The sequence below is a fragment of the Tympanuchus pallidicinctus genome, unplaced genomic scaffold (assembly GCF_026119805.1).
Source record: "Tympanuchus pallidicinctus isolate F22 unplaced genomic scaffold, pur_lepc_1.0 scaffold22, whole genome shotgun sequence".
Classification (NCBI taxonomy): Eukaryota; Metazoa; Chordata; class Aves; order Galliformes; family Phasianidae; genus Tympanuchus; species Tympanuchus pallidicinctus.
The window spans coordinates 18,695,076-18,717,290 of NW_026294739.1; the positions used below are offsets into that span (position 1 = coordinate 18,695,076).

At 43.8% G+C, this 22,215-nt stretch overlaps 1 protein-coding gene across 3 annotated transcripts in view; it reads right to left on the reverse strand.

Annotated features, from left to right (window-relative positions):
- Positions 1 to 22,215, reverse strand: part of FNDC3B (fibronectin type III domain containing 3B) — a 148,316-nt gene that overhangs the window by 108,871 nt on the left and 17,230 nt on the right. For all 3 annotated transcript variants that reach the window (XM_052685753.1, XM_052685755.1, XM_052685754.1), the window contains exons 2-3: positions 14,539 to 14,677; positions 9,890 to 9,965 (exon numbers count right to left, since the gene is read on the reverse strand). In XM_052685753.1, coding sequence (XP_052541713.1) covers positions 9,890 to 9,965; positions 14,539 to 14,649 — 187 coding nt within the window. In that variant the 5' untranslated portion in view covers positions 14,650 to 14,677. The remainder of the gene's footprint in view (positions 1 to 9,889; positions 9,966 to 14,538; positions 14,678 to 22,215) is intronic.

A 22,215-nucleotide genomic window follows, 5' to 3' on the forward strand; every position in this document is an offset into this window, starting at 1 on the left:
TATGTGCAGAGTAAAACTCCTACAGCATCACACAAAGCACAGAAAAAGGTACGTGGCTGCTTATTGCCACGCAGGCAGCCAGATGACCTTGCAGCAATAATGGGACTGTTAACACGCATGTTTGCTTTCCAGCTGACAGTTCCATTACCACTCCTGCCTACTCTATTCAGACACGGGAGTTAGTCAAGCAGCTCATAAGAAAAGTGAAGATCCCAAAAGAGAATTTCAGAAGAAGCTTAATTAAATAACTGATTATTCTTGGTGCTTAAGAAATAAATACATGCACATACACTTCCTTGTGACAACTTCCCAAGGGAAAATTTGTAAAATAAGCACAGTGTTTATTTAACTCAGAGAAGCAATTAAGCCATTAAGAAGAGATCAAAGTAGGCATTATGCTAATTAGCCCTTAATTGAATGCATTCGCAACAGTGACACACAAACTGCAGCACTAACAGCTACCTTCCATGCTCACTGCTTCCTGACCTGGGAATGCTGCACAGCACACCCACATCTCACCAGCAGCACGCGTCCAACACAGAGCTGGTTTCCAAATGCCAGTCCGGAACTGCTTTTCTTAAGCTCTTATCTACTGCTGTGGAGATATCCGTTACTACTTTAGGATCCTAACAGGCTTAAGTTTACTTAAATATAAATAATTGCATGTAAGTTATTTTTATCTACTTCTCACGATACGGCATGTGATGCTAACAAGAATCCAATTACAGCGTTTGCCTGCTCTGCACATCTACCCTAAGTGCAGCTGTGTTCTGATGTGGCTGTAGCACAGAGTGGAGCACAGAGGTTCCTGCACACTGCAAGGCACCAGATGTCAGCAGGGAGAAAGTCAATGCCAAGTCTGGCAGCCCCAGGAAGGTAAAGCTATAACCTGAGGAGCTTGTTCAGAGAAGTGCCAGACAGCAACCTGCAGGCTCTCAAAGCACCAGTCAGTCACCAGACCTTCCTCATCCTCAGCATGGAGGTGCAGGGACAGCGTTCAGCCCCAAGAGCCGTGGGGAAGGCATCACAGAACCTGAGCTCCCTGCAAAAACAGGGCTGCCAAGCACAGCTCACAAAGGACTGTCTAGAAGTCTGCAAAATTACCCCGGGGGCTACAGTAAAACAGCCAAAACGCACAATTCAGAACACTTTTTCCAGTCAACAACTATTGCATCTCCTATTTCCAAGGACAGGAGTAAACAAAGTAATTTTCTAATTGCCCTGGCAGCAGTGGTAGGCACCACCTGACAGGAAGCCGTCTGCTCCAGAGCTTTAAAATAGAAAAGCAGCAGCCAAGGTACCCAGTTGCCAAGAAAATTACAATATGATAGTCTTAATTATACTAATTGTACTTCCTGGTATTGAGGCAGGATTAATATAGTATTTCTTATGGTAGATTTCATAAACACAATTGGTTTCAGCTTAACTCTTTATAATTGTATTTCACAGTTCCTTCAAACAATTAGCCACCAATTACATTCGCTCCGTTTTGCGGATGACTGTTAAACATTCAAAATGTCAGAATCCTCCCCCAAAGGAGGCAAATCCCTCCTGACTTGCTGGGTAACCCAACAGCTCCTTAGAGAGCTTCCTGCAAGCACTGCTGCTTCCAGCTTCCATCTTGCCACCCAGGCAGGAGAGCAGCCTTCAGGGACAGACAAGCTAATGTGGGGAGATGCACATCAGCTGCATGATAAGGCACTGACCATAGTATAATTTAGATACACAATACATAAACACCTACATAGAAACCATGGTCAGATTTATAAAATGTAATGTTTCCTCCTTGGTTATGGAACATCCCATGTCACTCTTCTGACAACAGGCAATTCCTTTCATGTCTTGCTCTTTTCCTGGATGCCTTCCTCTAATTTTGCCCTTTTCAGCAAGTTAAGAATAAAATTTAAAAGGAGCTTATAAACAGGAGGGAGACAGACTCTTTACACGGTCTGATAGCAAGAGGACAAGAGGGAACGGTTTTAAATGAAAAGAGGGGGGGATTTAGGTTAGCTGATAAGAGGCAGTTCTTTACTCAGAGGGCAGTGAGGCCCTGGCACTGCTGCCCAGAGCTGTAGCTGCTCCATCCCTGGAGGTGCCCAAGAGCCATGGGTGAAGCCTGGGCAGCCTGAGCTGCTGGGGGGCAGCCACAGGGGACTGGGACTGGCTGGAATTTAAGATCCTCTCCAACCCCAGCCATTCTATGATTTGATGAATCTATCTCTGTATGCATAAACGTTCAGAAATCAGCAAGATGCAGAAGCAGCTCTAAGGCTTTGGTGCTCAGGTGTGGAAGCTGAACTTCAGATGCCACTTGTTCCCCCCACCAGTGCCCCACTCATCATCGGCTCCTCACCAAACTCAAAGCTTCTGGCCCACACAATTGAGAATGACTGGCATTGTGTTTCAGTCCCCTCTCCAGGCACAGCTCCAACACTTACAACAACTCAGCTACAAATGTTCAAAAAATGTTATTATGAGATAGTATCTTCTGCCAAGATAAAACAACATTCAGTCTATTACAGCGAGGTCACTCCTAGCAACCCAGCCAAGCTGGCACCTGAAAAGGCTAAACCTTAGCAAAGGTAAGCAAGCCACAAAGAACATGCACGTTTCTAAAACTCTTGGGCTCAGTTTTCATCAGAAAACTACAGCCTAGCCTTCCTCAAAATGTACATCACTTCAGAGATGACATTTGGGTAAGTATGACGCCAGCAGTTATAGGGCAAATAGTCCCTTGCACGTTTGTCTGAAAGCTCTCTGGATGCATCAAAAACATGTTAAATTTAGAAGACAAATTCCTATTCTAGATTTGTTTTGTAAACATGTGAATGATACCACCAGATGGTGATCTACAGCCTTTGAGGCTGTCCAAAGTTACATAGCTTCACACTGGATAGCCTGGCAGAGTGGGGCTTTTTTTCTTTGTTTTCCTCTTCAGGTCAGTATTGAACTTGACTCAGTGATTTCCAATAGCATCAATTCTTCAAATTTTCACTCAAATTAGTGAAAATATTTTCTCTATAAAAAATAATTGATGTCACACAGAGTCCATGACATTCGATGACTATGAGAAAGCAGTGGTGCAGAAGAAATGATACGATAACACAGTTTGTATCTCAACATAGGACTGGTTAGATTGGCAGAGTGAAAGCTCTCCTACCCAGCAGTGTGATGAGGAGATCCAACAGCACGATCAACAGCTCAGTCCTGGATAGCTTCCAACAACCTCTACACATTTGTTTTCTTACGGTGGGCATAAATACAATTGAAAATCCAGTTTACATTCTTCACCATAAAAAAAAAAATCACAGTAATTCAATTATTACTACTCGAGCTGTGATTTTTCAAATTAAGAATAAGAATCAGCACAATGATAAAAGCCCAGAAAAGCTTCTGAGTAACAACATGCTTCATTTCATCCACAGCCCCAAGCCATGCCACCTTCTACCTTACTTTCACATTCACTTATGGATTACCTGCCTTGCTGCCACAAGGATGGACCCAACACCTTCAGCCTCCCTCCGGGGGGAACTCGATCAGGAAGGAATTCCCAAGGTGAAGTACATATGTGGAAACTGCCACCAAGCATCTTTCATTAACCCCCTGCATTCCTCGAATGGGTAACTCAAAGCAAATCTGCACGTGAAGTCTGCTGCTTAATGTCTCATCACGGGTTAACAGTCTGACAGCATGGAAAGGAAGTGGCTGCCTTAGCCACTTAATAAATATCATTAAAAACGCCTGAAACTGGCATAGTGGATAGTCACAATGGACCACATGAAGTTAATAAAAGCCATAAAACTGGCAGACTTGTTTTGTGGAGAATATAAAGTGTGTTTCTTGCAAGAAATAGTTCTCGACATGCTAAAATACAGAAAGAACACCAGTAGCACCAGGAGAAGCATTGTTTTGTAAAGCAGAAGGGTTTTCCAGCCTCAGACTGTTGTGATTAGAGAACACAATACATACTGATAGCTCCTAGAAGAAAGAATCCAGGGAAAATCCTGATAGAATGAACAGAGGTGATTCCTTCTACCACCAGGAAGTCTGGCAGAACCAACAGGGAAAGTTAATGGCTCCCTGTATTTGGATAACAGACCCTCTTTGAATCAAGGTTAACATCAGTTCCCACAGCAGCTACTGCTGGTTTTGGCAAGAGCAGGCAGCACTCCAGTTTCCAGCACTTTCCTTGCAGCCTATGAGAGGAGCATCACACCAATCGCACAGGGACTTACCAGATCTTCTGTCTGAGACAGATCACACCTCAGTGAAGCCAGCACACCTGCACACCCACCAGCCTTCCTGCTGCTCAGCTCCCTACTTCCTCTTCATTTATTTCCTCTCCAGAAGATTACAAAACAGGGTAAGACTCTTCCAACCAAAGTATACAAATAACTATTTCTGGTTCTAACAGCTCACAATGGCTTTACTGTGTAAATTCTAATGTTTAGCAAACTCTGCAAATTGTGCTTCACCAGGAAGAATTTTTCATTGCATATACAAAACATGAACCAGAATCAAAAGGGCAAAGAATAAAAAGGATAGGAAAGCAAACATCTGTCTGCGAAGAGTAGCAGAGGAATTTAATAAGGCTGATAGAATCATTTCTGGCTCTTCTGGCCAACAAACATAACTGCTTCAGATTAAAAAGGCTGCATATAATTGCTTTGCTAACTTAGAGCTGTAGCTACACTAATGCACTTTAAAAAGACTGAAAGCACTGACTAATGTGTTTGCAATGTCTGTAGCCCGAGTAGACTGTGTGAAGAATGTGGATCTTGGATTTTAACATACTGACACCATCGATTGGAATGTACTGGTCCTACAGCTGAAGGATTATTTACATGTGAGCAGGACCTACACAAGATAATGCAGCATTTTAGCAGAGCCAGATTTGTTTTTACCAATGTAGACACACAGATTTCCTATATTATGGGGAGAAATCCACAGATATTGGAAGACACTTACATTCACAATATATTTACAAAACCAACCAAGCTTGAAATTACAGCCCATCAGGCTGCACATTTTAACACTCGTGTTCATCTGTGGAATTAGGTCACCAGGCTTTAAAGACATTCCCCAGCAACAGCTTCCTAAGAACTCAAATAAAAAGAAGGAAAGCCAGCAAACACGACCGGCTGCCCTGCTGGCTCACGTGCTGCCCTGCAGCAAAGTGGGACACGCTGCCTGTCTGTGCCTGCATGGTTGGATCCTGCAGCCCTCAGCGGCCTCCCGCTCACAGAGGCCACGTCAGCAGGGCCGGTGCTGGTGCCAGGTCACATCCCAGCTGCCTGCAGCAGGCTCCTCTGGAGTGCCTCGGGTCGCTGTGGGGCTCGTGCAAGATGCTCAGAGCCTGCAAATCCCCCAGCTCCAGCAGCACTTCTCTCCCTTTCGCTCATCACGGTACGTATTACACTCAAATGAAGACTTGGGAAGGATCAAGCCAAATCAAAACTATTTATAAGGGTTCTTCCCCCCCAACCCTCGTCTTTCCTCCTGTGCCTTATGTGGAAAACTATAAAGAAACAACAGCTACTGATTTGCTATTCTTCATCAAAAGGGATTTTCACAGGACCGGGCATTCTGCACACCAAATCTACTGCAGGTGCACCTTACTCAGGATTTATTCCTCAAAATATCCCAGTGATTATTCTTAGCTTCACCACTTCACAGCTGATAGTGCCCAGATTATTCTCACAGTAAACAAAGCATCCTATTGTTTACTTTGGGCTCTCGCACGGTTTCCTATGCTTTATTCTGGTAAGCTAAAAACAAAACCTATGAGATGAAAGAAGATTGGTGCTACAACCTTAAAAGGAAAAAAAAAATCCATTCTGATTAAGTTAGCACCTCCTTCCTCTCTCTTCTCATAGAGGATTTCCACACAAATTTCACAGAGGTGTGGAAATAACACGAGGTAACCAAACACTACATGACCAAAACATGGTGAGCAGCTTACAGAGCTGATGCAACTGGTAGATGGATTCTCACAACTCATTTCAAGCTCGCACCAATTAAGAAAGCCAGCTGCCTGAAGCTGCCCTGTGCACCCCCATCTTCTCTGGCTCCTTCCACCCCCAGGCTCTGACCCTCCATCCTCTGCTCCCATGGGTTTTCCCAGCCCTGCTCCCATCCTGCCCTCCCCCGCTCCGCCCAGCAACACCAGTTATCAGCCCATCCTTTGCTTACATGGTGGCCCATCTATTTTCAACTTTTTCCTTTCCTCCAAGAAACTGAGTCACTTCCTCATTTCCAATCTCGTATTGAAGGCAGAAATAAAAGACTTCTTTTTGTTTGCTTAGATTATAGCAGGCACTAACAACCTCATTTCATTTACACACACATTCCTCATGCTTTGATCTACACCCCTTTGCCTCTTTGGCATTATCCATTCCTTCTCATTTTCACCAAAAACTCTCCAAGTTTAAAACTTGTTTTTTTTTAAAAAAAAAAAAAGACAATTTTCTGTTAGCATCGATTCTCAGCTTTTTGAAGAAATCCACCCACACAAATTAAGGGAATAAGAATTCCAGAAAAATCTTTCATTTGAGAAACCACTGCTGGATTTTTAGCATACTTCTTGCCTCCCTCCCCATGTCACTCACTTTTGGAACAACAGAAAAAGAAGCATACAGTTTAATTCATGTATTCCTGGCTTCACAAGACAAGAACACAGAAGGGCCCTACAGCTCTTTGAGTTCAGCAAAACACTTGAAAATCATCACTGGAAGTTGAGCATTGATATTAGTAAACTCCATGTGCTTATTACCCTGGTTTCATTTCTAAACATAACCCCTCCACACAAAGCACCCAAAGGTAACTTAGATTCCTGTCTTAATTGGATATTCACGCTTAAACATAGCTACAACCCTTCCACACCACAGCATATTTACATCTTATTCCTGAAAACATCACCAATCAGAAATCCATTTAACACTGTCTTTCAGGGCTGTGCTGAAGGCCTGTGCAGTGCTAGGACTGGTGCACGGCCTCCTTTCACAGGCATGTATTTATTGTTTCTTTGCACATCACCTTCATGCTTCAGTATTCCAAATCCAGAGTTGCTGTATTGAACAAAAACTGGAGGTAAGTTTCAGGAGAGTGCTCAAGAATGCTTTCTTTTCAGCAGTGCTGTAACACACCCATGAATTCAGTGTGTTGAGAGAGCACAAAGGGGCCTCGCTGCCCCACTGCCACTGCTTCTGGAGGAAGCACCTTATCACTCACAAGAGTTCTGCCATGTCTCTGTCAGCTCTCTGCTCCTCACTCACGCAGCCTGGAGTTGATTGACTGCTCCACACAGCAGCTTTCCCGTTGTTCTGTTCCCCTGGGTCAGTAAGAGTTGGAATCCTGATAAGCTGCAAAAGGACAACGGCATTCGGCTCCAAGTAAAAATGACAGCAGGAACAGACTTCTCCTGGACAGAGACTGTCAGGCCAGTGTGGTGAGAAGGAAACCTGACAGCACCCTGTGCTCAAAAGCACTTCTCTGAAAGAGCAGATTTATCCTTCTCTTTAAACATCTCCTCTTGAAGAAACGAGTCCCTCTTCACATTCCCAACTGCCCAAACTCCTGCCCCTGCTTAATGCTCTTAGGATGGATATAAACTATGCCCAGAGGACAGAAGTACATTAGGCATCGCAGCTCACCTCTGGTCACACACAAAAGGAAAGCAGAACAGGAAACAACACTTAAGCACATGGAATGTTCAATTACAGCTACACGCTTCAGTTTTAAAGCATTTTAGAGCTGTGATTTTTCAGGACTGGGGGAGGCTGTTTTATCTGACTTTATTATACAATCAGATAAAGGTCCAAGTTTGAAGCACACGTAGTTCAGCAGTAGAAATATTTCAGCCACACACAAGTTGATACTTCAGCCCAAAAACACTATCAGAACTTTCAGAACTTAGGCAGTGTACACAAGGGAGCGTGCATAGGCTTGTAGTCAATACAACAGCTCTACCAAATAAGAGACTGTCTTACACCACAGACTCTCAGTGAATTTTATCAGATTGCTGACGAGTACCAACCAAACCCTGCCAGCACAAGTATGTTAAAAATATAGGGAATGTGGGATAATGGGGTTTCAAGTTTTATTCATTCAAATACGTTGTGTGAACAACACTTAGAACGTGAAAAAACAACTATAAATACTGTCATAATTTATTTCTAATGGAAGAAATAATACACTAGGCAATAGAAAAGCATTCACTTCAGATAGCAGCACACAGCTTTATTACTCTGTTAACTGCCATATGGATCAACTTCTTACCACACAGCATACTGGCTATATATCTCAACAAGTAATTAATTATAAATTGCTGCTATTATTGCTCATCAAGGCTGAATAATGGTGAATGGTGTTCAGAGGAGCTTCTGTAATGTCTATCACAAACAACTATTAGTTTCTTATTTCCACAGGGATGAAATTTTGAGCAACAAACACACCCAGATCTTAGGTACATCAAACAGCTCATGGACACACACGTCCCATTCCCTTGGATGATCTCATCCTGAAAAACCTTTTCTGATGACATCGCTCCGCGTTTTTCTTGTAAAAAATGAATACTTGGAAAGTCAACAAATGAAAAAGTAACACCAGCTCCTATTTATTTTGATAATTTTAGATCTGGGAAACTCCTGAAACAGGGTTCTGCGTAACGATGACGTTCGTAGCACTGTGACCCCAGTCTACCAGGACTTAGCATGCAGCTAACCTCTGGACAAACGGATGTCAGCCCTCAGACAGACTGTCACTGTGTGCTGCTGCAGGGGCATGCAGAGGCATTCCTTACCAACGTTCCCACATACCATTGGCAACAAGGCACTGTAAGACACTGTAAGGAATGTGCCGTGCAGGGTCAGAGCATGCACAAAGGACACCACCAGAACCACCGCAGTCAAAAATACAGGCTTCATTTACTAGCTAGAAAGTTATCACTGATTGATAGATTTTCCAAGGAAAGGTTTTTGAATGACTAGCACACTGAGATTGCTGCTTAATAGCACAGGAGCTGGGAAGGATGGGAGAAGCAACACCGTCTACCTCCCCCTTCTCAAAAAGCAAAAATCTTAAGCTCAAAAAACTATCATTGAAAGCAGTACAGCAAAGTCTATTCTCTTTAAACTTTGATCAAACCTTCCTGTATTTACTGCAGGCTGAGTTCTACCTAGGGAATTATCTGCTTCCCTTCAAAGCTGTATTTGCTATGAGGTAGAAGCCTCTTTTCATAGTACTTAATAGACAGCCTGAAAGGTCTTTTGTCACTTCTCCCTTCAGACCCATTAAAAGATTTTGTGTGGTCCCTCTCATTAAAAAAAAAAAAAAAAAAAAAGAGAAGCACTGTTTATCATATTTACACAATTTTAGAGAGAAGTAGAAGAGCAACCAAAAGACTGCTCACACGCTTTTATTTAATACAACATAATTAGCCAGCTCTGGTTATAAGGAATCAATTAAAGAACCAATTAAAAATTCTGCTCAAAACCAACCTGAATTCTCCAAACACTCTGCCATGTCTATGCATCTCTATTCATTTTCTGTCACTCCTGATGCCCACATGAAAACAACTTTTTTCCCCTATGTATCCATTTAATCATTACCAACTATAAGTACAACTCATTAACTCTCATTTGTATTTAGCATTTGGTTATAGAAAAACACATTAAAAATGCTGAACTAAAGAAAATTCATGACTTATTTCTGAGATACTGAAGTCCTACAATAGATACGGCAGCCAAACCTGCAACTTCTCATTCAGAAGCATTTCACTGTATATTCAGAATTACATACCACATTTTCACAGAGCTCAGAGCATTAAGTTTTGAGCATAAGTTTTCTGTAACAGTCAAACGCTCACCTGCACGTCCCAGTACCCTCTTACCTTGAATGCACTGCAGGGTTCCATCCTCAGCCCTTATTGTAAAGGTTTCACCTGGATTCACTTGAACCAAAAAGACCTGCGAAAAGAAAACCACATTTGTTTCACTATAATGATTGAACATGACATTTCTTCAACCCAGCAGTTGTGCTCTCAGTGCTGCAGAAAACATTAAGGGGTGGAGGAGGGGAACAGACCCCTATCCCACACCTCAGGTACCAGCAGGGCCCAGGAACCAGCAGAAATTTACAACTTGCCTCCTCACCTAACTTTAGGAGATGAAATGAAGATTTAACTCAGCTGTGTGTAATCCAAATTAGGGCTTCAGGTTCCACCTGCAAACTCAAGACAGTGAGCTGAACTAAATGGCTAAAAGCTGATAGTAAGGGACATAAATCTTCAGACCATGACACTTCAGAGCAGACTCCAGCATGAAGGAACCAACCATACCATCATTTCAAGCCCACAGGAATAAAAGATTTTACTTAAGCAAAGTCCATAGACAGATACAGTTCAACGGCTCCACTGTCCAAGTGTAATGCAAAGTCCTGCACAAGCTGTACTCATCTTTATTAACTTCCAGGTGTCCAAAGTCTGAAGATTTGCCACTCAGACTCATTTCTTTAATGAAGAATTTCACTGAAGGCAAACCATCATTTATCCCTGCTCTTGCTGCTTATGAAACATTCTACTCAAACACAGTCCTGTTAACTGTGCATCACTAGAGAGTTATGAATATCTGAATTAATCTTGGTATACTTTGAAAATGCATGTAGACCTACATCTGTGATCTCTCAGTTTAGATCCCATTCATGTTCTAGGACACCTGCATGCAGAATTTAATCATTCAATCTGGGATAACAGAACTAGAATTAACATTGTTTCTGAAATCTTTAACCTAAATGCATAGGGTAATTACTGCCTATGTGACCTTTTGAATTACAGTAATCCTACAGAAACCCATTAATGCAGTGACACTTTTAAAGCATGAGCTGGAAATCAGAGGACTGATATATAGGAAAGCCATTATTTTGTCTGCAACAACAACAACTCGTCAGAGAATGGTGACTGGGCCAGTCCAGCAGCCCAGCACAACCAATGGCTCAGCACAGGTAGGTGGCACAGGGCCACCCTACCCAACCTCTGAACCACCAATCTTCAAGCAACGGCACCTTTCAGAGCTTTGTGGAAAACAGTTAACTGCATTAGTATGTGAAAATAGCAACTTGGCACCTTGTTTGGCTTCAACAGTGCCCTGGCAGTCTGCCCTGAGATTCACGGGTGCCCCATCCCTGGTGGTGCCCAAGGCCATGTATGGCCCTGGGAGCCTGAGCTGGTGGCACGTCCCACCCACTGCACAGCTTGGGGCTGGGCAGGCTATAAAGTCCTTCCAGCCCAAAATACTTCAGGGGGAAACAGTCAGGCAAGATGCTACATCTTACTGAGAAAGTGTAAGTGTACAGAACACCAAAATGCTCCTGCTTGCATTTGTTTTTCTCTGCATTTCGTACAGAGGCAGCAGCACACGGAATCAATCTTCAGACAGGATCAACACAAACTCAAAGCATGCAGAAGAAGAAACCAATAAAATGCTGAGAAATCAAGAGGTCAAGTGGTGTCAGAGCAGAGGAGAGCTCACTCCAAACGCTCTTCTAAATTTGTTAACAATTTCTATTTAAGTATATATGCAAAAAAATGTATATCTGATTCAGATGGTCTCCAAGACATCAGTCTGTCACATACAGCTTGACAGTAACAGGGTGCTTAAATCTTATGCCTTCCCAGTACAGCAGACTTTTTGGGAACAAAATTAAGAAGTGACCCCAAATTTTGCCCCAAAGTTTGCTGTGTCAGCTCAGCAGCGCAAGCCCAGCCAGGTGACAGCTGTCACATTCCTGCAAGGTGCAGAACAGCCAGCCTCATTCCTCAGGTGGACACACTCTGATCTCCCTTATTCCATGTTTATGACTCTAAAAAGCAAGAGCAGAGACACACAAGCACTAAGTGCAGCCCTCAGACAGCGAAAGCCAGTGGCACCAGGGCTTGGCACAAGCATCTTCTCAAGCAGGTGCCATCAAAAAGCTCACTGTGCTGCTGCAGAGATTGTACCAGATGAAAAGGAACCTGCCCCCAAACCAGTGTTCTACCCTGTACAGACAGGCCTCCTGCCTTCACACTCCCAGCACTCTGCAGCACACAGCTCAGCACCTACGTGAAGCTGCTGAAACGCCTGGAGCAGAAGATGGGTTGTAAATCCCAGAACCCCCGCAGCAGTGACAAGTGGATTAGAAACAGAGTAAGCAGCAGCTCTGGAAGGGACATGAAAGCATTCATTTCCACGACGGTTAATGGTATTAAAGTGTGGGAAACTTAAAAGAAGAAAAAAAAAAGTGAGTGATATCAATGCCATTTTGGGTAGTGCAGCGAAGGGAGATTAACGTCAGGCAAAGCCATCCTCAGCTCTGCCCTGCACAGCTCTGCAGTACTTATTCCCAGGAAGACAAAAACATCAAATGCTCCCATACAGTTGCCTTACATTACATCCATGTCCCTTCTGCAGCGCTCTCCATCTGGCTGCTAGTAACAGCTAAGAGCTTTACCAGCTTCAGATGGCTCTTTTCTACACATTTAGGAGCTGATCTTTTGAGGAAAGTCTTCTGTCTCCGGCTCAGCCCTCCTGAGCACAGCCACAGCACAGCTCTCCATGCAGTCCCACAGCCTGGCCTCTCACCAGTTGGGCTCCAATGCCTTCCTACCACCAGCTTCTAACAGGGACTGCAATCACACCCTGGGCAAACACATCCTCATAAAGCTTACACCTACTTATAGAGTAATGCAAAGAACCTTTATTAAGGAAGTCATTCTTACATGGAACAAATCTGTTCCCACCTCACAAGTAATGGAGATAAGTCTATTTCAGTAATTATGTACCATTTAAAATCTTGTTAAAAGCAACCAATTAGTCCATTTTCTGCTACACTGTGTGGAAATGAAGCAAAGCTTATATTCTAATCTCATACAGTTTTACAACTACCCTTCTAAAAGGTGAAAACATCAACTAGAGCTTCAGGAATAGGACCAAAATAATAAAGAATAATGGCAGCTAGCAGTGGAATCAAAATATTTAGGGCTCATCCAGACTGCAGGAAAAAAGAATCCTGAAGGAAACCTGCAGTTCAGCTACAAAAACACAAAAAGAGAAGGTGAGTTTTTCCTCATTTAAGATCTATAAATATAATCCAGTAAGTGTGTACGTAGAAAAATGACACTACTCAGAAGCGTTCTGCTGAGTCATATTTGTGCATCACAGTGATTCTAACTGCAGTGCGTCAGCAGTTGTTCTTTCTTGCTCTGAAACATTAGATGAGAAGTTACCTTACAGGCAATGGAGGCATCTGCCAAGCAAGGCTGCTGAATCATCACTGATGGGGAAATTCAGTTTGACTGAGAACCTCACCTCAACCACTCCTTAGAATACTCCATTTATACTTTCAGTAATGCAGAAGGATCCATTGGACACTCCACCCCAGTAAATGGCTTCCAGGAAGGAAGAAAGGGGGTATTTTTAAGGAACAATTATGCTACCCAATACCAGTAAAATCGTTCCTTCACTTTAGCATATCAGTAATGGACTCGGTAAATAAAGCCATTACAAGCATTCTTTTTCTCCTTCAATGTGCAGTACACTGTGCAGAAATATACATCTAAAATCATCACAGCAATGAAAGGTCTGTGTTGTTCTGAGAACCCAGAGAAGCAAACAGACTCGGAATCTTACAAGAAAAGTAGAAGTCATTCTTCCTTCGTAGTTGGTGTAGCTTGAAATACAGCTTGGAGGGACAAACAAACAGTCAAGGGAACGAGAAGTCACAGAATGACAGTTTAGGCTGATTCATGAAAAAGAGTTTATTTTGTTTTGGTTAAAATATTTTGCCAAAATGTCTCAGATGAGGAGAAAACCAAATTATTAGGGCAGATGTTCTACGAAGGTTAACCCAGGATGACGGGTCTGGGAAGCTACCAACAATCAGCTTGAATGTTGAGCCCACACAAGGCTAAAGACATCTATGTTCTTTGCATCACCCTACCTACCTCTGACTGAGCTCACTTAGAGAACATATCCCAGAAAAAATATGAAAGCAACCATGAACATCAGAAGTCCACTCAAAATTCTCTTCTGCCTCTAAGGTTTATAGTGAAGCAGAAGGGTAATATACAGGACTGCAGCTATTACACTTAGGTGAGAAAGGAATAGTAGACATCATAGAACACTTTCCCTTGAAACCCCTTTTCACAATCTAGTTATCTAAGCACTTCAAGCTTATGAGATCTCAGATACCTGTAAAATATCTGGACAACAGAAAAATAAAGCACAAGACTGACTTTCTGCAAAGCATTTACACATCCATTATTTCTGATCCATCATTTAAATCCAATGAACACATGGTGCAAACAACCACACTGAACTGAATGATACACTCAGCACGCTGCTTTTGGAAGCCTTTCCAGCATAAGGGCAGATTTCTACCTTCTAGGAAATAACCTGCTCTCCTCGGTGCGTGGGGAAGCCAAGGCCTTTCTTCCACATCTTCAAAACCCCTCGACGGCCCACAGACAATTTAAAGCAGTCACTTTCTGCAAAGCTCACTGACCTGCTGTGATCCGTCGCCATTCACAATGTGAGGCATCATGGCTACCTCCCCATTCAGCAGCGGCGGCAGCTCCAGCGGGATTTGGTCGGTCATCATCATTGTGACGTACATTCATGGAGAATTTTCCTCAACGGGCTTCCTGCAAGAGAAGCATCAGTTAGACACTTTGCAAAACTCTCTCATGCTTTCGTGGATTCTGCCCACAAAGCAGCAAACTGCTTTCGTAACATCCGCAGCTCAAAGCCAAATACCTTGATTTCCCATCCAGGATCCTGTAACACTGTGAACAGATACCTGTAACAAAGAGCAGACTTCCACTTAACCACTATCCAAGGGAGAAGCTAATCAGTGTGTTATCACATGTCACCAATAGAACCACAGGGACACTGCCTTGTAAAAACAAGTCCGAGTTCAACATTAATAGTACCACCACCCTGGGTTAATAACCCAACTCTTTGATGACTAGGACGACCTAGTCCCATCTTTTCTCCAGACTTCTGCACAAGAAACACAAGAACAAATCTTAGGAGCCCGCAGTCTCTTTAATCCCTCACATCAGAGAACCCCCGAGTCCTCCCAGCAATTTCACATTCACTCCAAACTCAGGGGACAAACAATGTTTTGCCTTTGCACTTCGCTTGGCACACTGCCTATCCTTATGTTTTGCAGTATTTGGAGTTTACTCTTTAATATTTTTAGTTTTCATTACCTCAAAGTCTCAGGTTTTAATTCTGAGAAAGATTCAAGCTCGGAACTCAGGGTTGTAGGTCTGGGTTATCTGGGTGACTGGAGGAGACGGCAGCAGAGCAGCGTGCTGTGTGGGTTCATTGCTTGCTTTTAGGTGGTGAACAAAAGAAAGCGAGCTTCTGAATCATTCCTTAACTGCATGGGACTAAGTAAAACATTGCAAAAGGCAAACACAGAAAGGAAGGAAACGGACTGATTTGATCCATTATTACTTGTACCTCTAACTACCTTGGCTATACACATCACACATCTATATAGTTGTATGCATATATTCATTCATATACGAATAGATGATTTTCAGAGAATGCAAGCTTCACAGGAACTATTTTGAAACCATGGGAAACAATACCCGCCCCCCAATACATGACACATCCACCCAGCCCCAGCCTGAAAGCCTCAGCACTTAACGCGTCATGCTATTTCTATTTTCTAAAGGGGAAAAAAAGCAGCAAAAAAACAAACCACAGACTAGCTTCAAGCTACATATTTTCCTAGTAATGTTTCCATTCCAGGCACAACCAATATGTTGACGTTTATTTGCTATATGTCATTATTTAAAGTTTCACAGCTGCATTCCTTTAGCTTTATTAATGGTTTGTCACTGCAGCCATGTCTGCACTTGCCTTGCTTTAGAGGGGGAAAGAAAGAAAAAAAAACAACAAAAAAGAAAGAAAGAGAGCTTCCTTCATCTGTCAGGTCTGGCACAGCTCCACCAGCAGCAGTGCTGGCTGCAGCACCCAGTTGGCCACAGGCTTCTTTCTGACAGCACCGCACTCCGAGGTACCGCAGGCAGAGCTGAATCAGACAGGGTTAAGATGTCTGCTGCAGGGCTGGCAGACTTCACACCAAAGCCAACTGTCCTGGAAGCTGCTTCACAAGCTTTTCAGCTTATTCTCCCAAAAGTTTGCCTGAGAGCAGATTTATTTGCCACACGTTCTCACCACCTCCTAAAAACTGGAGCTTCTCCTCCCTCAGATAACCCAATTTCCTTCATACAGACATCTGTCTGAAGAACAGACAAGTCTGAACACACATTTTCCCCCCATATAAATTCAGGAACATCACGGGAAGAAAACAGCAGGCAAGAGCTCATGGCACCAGGTCACATTTCAGGATATGAGAACTCTTCCTCAGTTAAAATGTGAACTGCCAAATACTAACTCTCAGCTTTTTTTCTTTTCCCCCCTTCAGGTACTAACTCAAATTTGGGGTTTTGTCTAGAAAGCTGACTATATTTAAATTTAAAGACATTTCCTGTACGTCTGCATTCCCCAGGTTTGGCTGGGGCCGAGCTGAGAAACAGCAGTGCTGGGCAGAGGTGGCCTTTCCCCATCTGCTCCCTTCAGGAACACAGACATCGGCCATAGTGAGAGCTGGGACAGCCATCCAGCTTCAGGGCTCTGACCCCAAACCGAGCTCCAATCCTTCTGATGTTTGCAAGTTACTGCTACGAACCTGATTTTCCAATACTCTGCCCCTCTACTGATCACCAAGATGAGTCCGCTCCCTTAAATTAATTCAATATGTGAATTAGTAACATATAAATTAGTTACACATGGCAACAGAAAAAAAATAGAAAAAAAAACACAGAACAAAGTGCAGCCGTCTGAAACCAATTTCCATGTATGGAAAATTAGTGTGACCCAACACGTTACGTCAGAAATAGCCTGAAATTCCAGCCACAGTTTGAACCACACACAGATAACCACTGCTAACTGTTCCTAGAAGGTCTCTTCCAGGCAATGAATGGGGGAATGAGCCAAGGACATTTTCCTTCTAGTGCAGGGCTTTGGTGGGGCAATTCAGGCCCATCAGAATGGAACATACATCCCAGAAGAGTGACAGAGGTCTGCTATGCTACTGATGACACCATCTGAAACACAGTATATGTCTTCAAAAGGAACAGTTTCATCTCTTTCCAGCCCAAGCAATGGACAATTCCAACTCTGGCACAACCAGCGTGGGTACAAGCAAGCAGGAACTGCCTCACATGGTTTTGCCACAACTGAAACAGGTGTGGCATCACAGACAACATGGGAGGGAACCCCACACCACCCTGCATAGAACAAGTCCATAAAGGGAAGGCTCAAATCCTTCCACAAGGAATCCCACGTAAGGGAAGAAATGAAGCGAAACACAGAATAAGAAAACCCTTTCAGGTTTGCAGCCGTTACCTTCAATAAAAAGAAGCATTTAGGCAACCGTTTGCTATGTGCCAGAAGTTTGTTTGTGGAACTGAGGAATCCTACCCAAGCCTGGTATGTCAAACCACAGCACCACACAGTTGAAATCAGTGCTTCTTCCAAAGGGATTTTGAGCTGCATCCCCAAATGGAGAAGCAACCAGGAAAAAACCTGCATATATGCACTCATCTACACAAAGATGAATATCCACACCCACAAACTTGTTTATGTAAGGACACATTCAGATGCTAAGAATTTAAAGCAAGCACCTGACCCACTGGGAAGGCTCCCAGAGGGCAACACTCCCAATTTGGGCCACTATGAGTGCTGGGACTCATGTGTGAGAGATGACAGTGCTTACATATTGCCCAGATTTCCTGTTTCTGCACTTCATGCTGCACAAGTGGAAATGTAAGCTTCGGTAAAACACCCACAACGCCAGTGTATTGTCATGGAAAAGCAGGGGAAGCACTGCAGTGAACACAGCTGCCTTCAAGAGGCTCCTGCCTTGGCTTGCCTCTTCAGTTCAGAAAAGAGCCCTAATTGTTTATGTAGAAAAGCATCTTGAGACATGAGCAGTACCTGGAGGTATGTGCACAGATGGTTGGTCAAGGCATAAACAGTCTGGAATTTGTCTTGTCTGATGGGTGTTCATTAGCTTCGTTAAATCACATCCGTCTGAAGAACCATTTAAACCTTAAAGCATTCTTTCCATGTTCAATTGCTAGCACGGCAGATTAACTTGAAAGCATCCAAACAGGCTTATTTGTAACAATTTAAGAGAAATACATGATTTCATTATTTTTTTCTTTACATCTAGAATGGTAGAGAAAACAGATTAGTGAGCAGACCTGCCCCCAGAGCTGGCTGAGGTGTGAAGCTGAGAGCAGCAGCCAGGCACCGAGCAGCTACTGCCCATCTCCAGGGCTGGAAAGGAAAAGCAACCACTTGAAACCATAATTCCTCAGTAGGTTTTCTCCTCTGGTTTGTTTTTATTTTAAACAATGGCACAATTTCATGTCCACAATACATCTCACTTTTGAAGACTAGAGTTATCAGAAGTATTCAGTTCTGTACGAGATGAAGGGATGTTGATGGAGTTGTGCTAGGATAAGATTAGTAAAGCAACTATCCAGACAGCTCTGCAATGATGAGATTTACGCCAGTTTGCAATTATTTAAGCCAGTTATTTGGCAGTATGTTTCTCAAGATCTGGAGCTCTGATATTTTAGAAAGAGCCATTTTGCAATCAGCCACATCCTCAGCAGGTACCTTCAATTTAGGAACAGCCAAACAAAAAGCAACCCCTGCTCAAATATGGGATGAACTGGAATAACCCAGAGGCCTTAAATACTAAGCACCTTCTAGCTAGGCAGTTCCTTTTAAGTTAAAGACATCTCTCACAAAGATGGCTCTTACACCCCCAGCCGGCCTGCAGTCCAGAAGCACAAAGAGGGCACGCAGGGTTGTTTCTGCCATTCTGCTTTCCCTGTGGAACATATTTGCTTGTTCTGATTTGTCATAATAAATAGCAAGACAAGGCAAGGCCAGGCAGCCTATAATAGAATTACAAGAACAGAGGACCCAGAGACGGCTGGCATCAGAACTTCAAAGGCAACTCAGAGGTGAGCATCAGGAATGAGATGAGGTCAGACAGCATAATGCAGGAGCATCTTATTTCAGCAGGTGAGTACAACTAATCAACTGATAACAGCTCTGATGAAATACCAGAATAAAGCAAGCTGTTGCACAAAGCACTCTTTTACCAAAGACAAACCGGCTTTCCCTGGTCTTCCAGGGGAGAATCTCATGAAAGTTTCCCAAAGGAAAGCTGCATGGGGCTGGAGGCCAGCATGCCCCAGAGACGCTCACAGCCAGACAGCAGCACTGAGGGCAAGTGAACAAAGCACAAAGCAAAAGATGTCCAGAGATGTAGCTACAACAAGAGTAACATCTGAACAGGAACCACAGGAACACAACTGAACTGACTCCACAGCATTCTCACTTCTGCAAGTAGCACTGTTAAAGCAAACCAACCTCCTGCTCTGACTCAGTTCTACAACATAAGAACACGATGGCTGCAGCTCATGCTGCTGACGTAACAGTAGACCAGAAATAAGATGACTTACATGCAACATCTCTCACCATTCACATTTCTCTGTGCCTTTTCTTGAAGCTGAAAGTTAACAGCTACTCCCATCTGTTATTTGCACCACTTTTCTTCTTCAAAGGCTTCACACATTTCTTTCCTCATCTCCCTCCGCGTTAATCACAGCACAGAAATGGAACTCACAAGTACACCAACAGTTGGTGGTTACCCCTCTCCCTGTGACTTCCCTAATTGCAATACTAAGAATTTACAAATTTGAACAAGTCACTTCCAGCACTTCCATCTGCCAAAACACCCACTATCTGCCCGTCACCCTTTTTGGGTTCCCTGAACTCCATGTGGCCTCATTTTTCCAACAAAAGCCATTTGTAAATGAAACTCACAACGTCACAAAATACACTGGGTATGTTTAAACATTGTTTCAAGTAAATACAAAGTCACTCCAACCATTTGCTTGAGGAGAAACAATACCTTCCAACCCAGACCTGCACCTGGGTCTCCATCCCTCAGAGATTTCACAGAATCATTACGGTTGGAGAACACCTCTAAGATCCCCAACCCCAATCCATCCCCCCCCTTGCCCACATCCCTCAGTGCCACATCCCACGGCTCTGAACACCCCGGGATGGTGACCCCACCAATCTGTAGGCAGCTGTGCCTCTGCACCACTGCTCTTTATCAAAAGAAATGCTTCTTCACATCCTGAACCTCCCCTGGTACAATTTGAGGCCATCACCTCTCATCCTATTGCTGTCACCTAGGAGCAGAGGCTGACCCCCCACCTCACCACAGCCTGCTCTCAGGGAGCTATAAGGTCTGGGAGCCTCCTTTGCTCCAGACCAAACCACTCCACTGCCTCAGCTGCTGCCCACAGGAGCTGTGCTCCTTCACAGCTTTGCTGTATGTAACACAGCTATGCCTTCGGGTGCCTTTAAGAGCATTATGATTGGTATGCCTGGGCACTCAGCTCCACAGGGTTGGGGCTCTGACACTGTGCACATGCCCAGGAACACATCAATCCCTACACAAAGTTCTTAAGCAAAGGTGTGAGGCACATAAGGAATGTGCCTCACCTGTTTGCTTTCTTCCTACATTTAATAAGCAAAATATTAATCACTGTCCCAGCACGATAAGCATGGCAGGTTGGTGATAAACCCTCCCCTTCAACTTCGCTCTCCAGGAAAAGCCCAAGAAACAGTATCACAAAGACCTCAGTTATCTCTTCCAGAATTCCTGCTCAGGGAAGAATCAACTGAAATCAATGGTGCTTTTTTTTTTTTTCTCCTCTCTAAACTACTAATTAAACCACAAAAAAAAAAAAAAAAAAAGACTATCTATCACATCAATCTGCAGCACTTGAAAAGCAGGCATACCAAACTCCATTTACAGCAAGGCTCCAGCACACCTTCATGCACTGCGAATGCTTTTGTTTCAGCCGATCCCTGCTAACCTGACTCCGGGCTGACGCCGTGCTGACAAAGTCGCTCATTGTGCTCTGGTGGGAAACCTCGTTGTGTGCAGCTCCCACCCGGCTGCTCCGAGCGGGCACCCAGCACTGCTGCTGCCAGAGAGCCCTGCAACACAGCCAGCGGAATGCCCACAGCAACGTGCTCCTACCCGATGGCACACAAAGCCCAGCACTGAGAGCCCACCGCCCTACGGCATCGAAAGGAGAGAATTTCCAGCTTCATCGCTCTTCAGTTTCACAGAATATAAGGTGAAGTTTGGCAGGAGCGATTGATTTCTCTCAAATGATAATATGGTGTTTAAGAGTGATTTTTGGCTGTTTGTTAAAGAGACGCAACGTCTTCCACCTTTATCTCCAATCCGTGTTACGCGATGGCAGCATCGGTGCCTTCAGCAAAATCATTGCTGATTTACACTAGCTAGAAAAACAATCCATCATGCAGAGTTGATCCATACCTAGAGAACGCTAAAAGACAAAGCACAGACCAAAGCAGCTTTTTATCAAGAGTTGATTAAGGCAACACACAGCCAAGCGGGGCTCACAGCACCAAGCGCCGGCAGGACCCAGATACAGCAGCTCCCATTGCCGTGAGCATCAAGCAATGCAGCTTAAGTTCTCTGTGACACGTTTTAAGTGGGAAAACCCTCGGGTTTTTTGTTACTTGCCTGAAACAGGACCCAGAGTTATGAGCGGACAGCCTTGGAACAAGAAGGGTCCACCTTCCAGCACACTGCTGGCCAGGCTCCTTGGAAATAACCCCAAAGGAGTGACTCTGCATGCAGTCTCTACAGTTTCTGCAGCTTTGCTTCAAAAAAAAAAAAAAAAAAGTCAAAAGCAGCATCCAAAACACCTTACTTGCAGTGGTGACCTTACTGCTCTCAGCTCCAAAACAAGGGAAACATTATGACTGCTTGTTGTTACTGTGAGCTTGGGCTGAAAGGTAGGAAGATATTCAGGGAAGGAAATGGAGGAAATGAAACAGAAAGAATGTGGACGTTCTTACAGCAGGTCTGCAGATGGGTACCCAGCGAGTTTACTGATGCTTTCTAAAAACTTAGAAGCCATAACCACAACCAGCCAAGTCTGCACAGGCTGTCCACTTAGCATATGACAGCACTAACCTGCAGGTCCCCATTAAAAATTTCACACCTAAAGGGAAATGGAGAAAA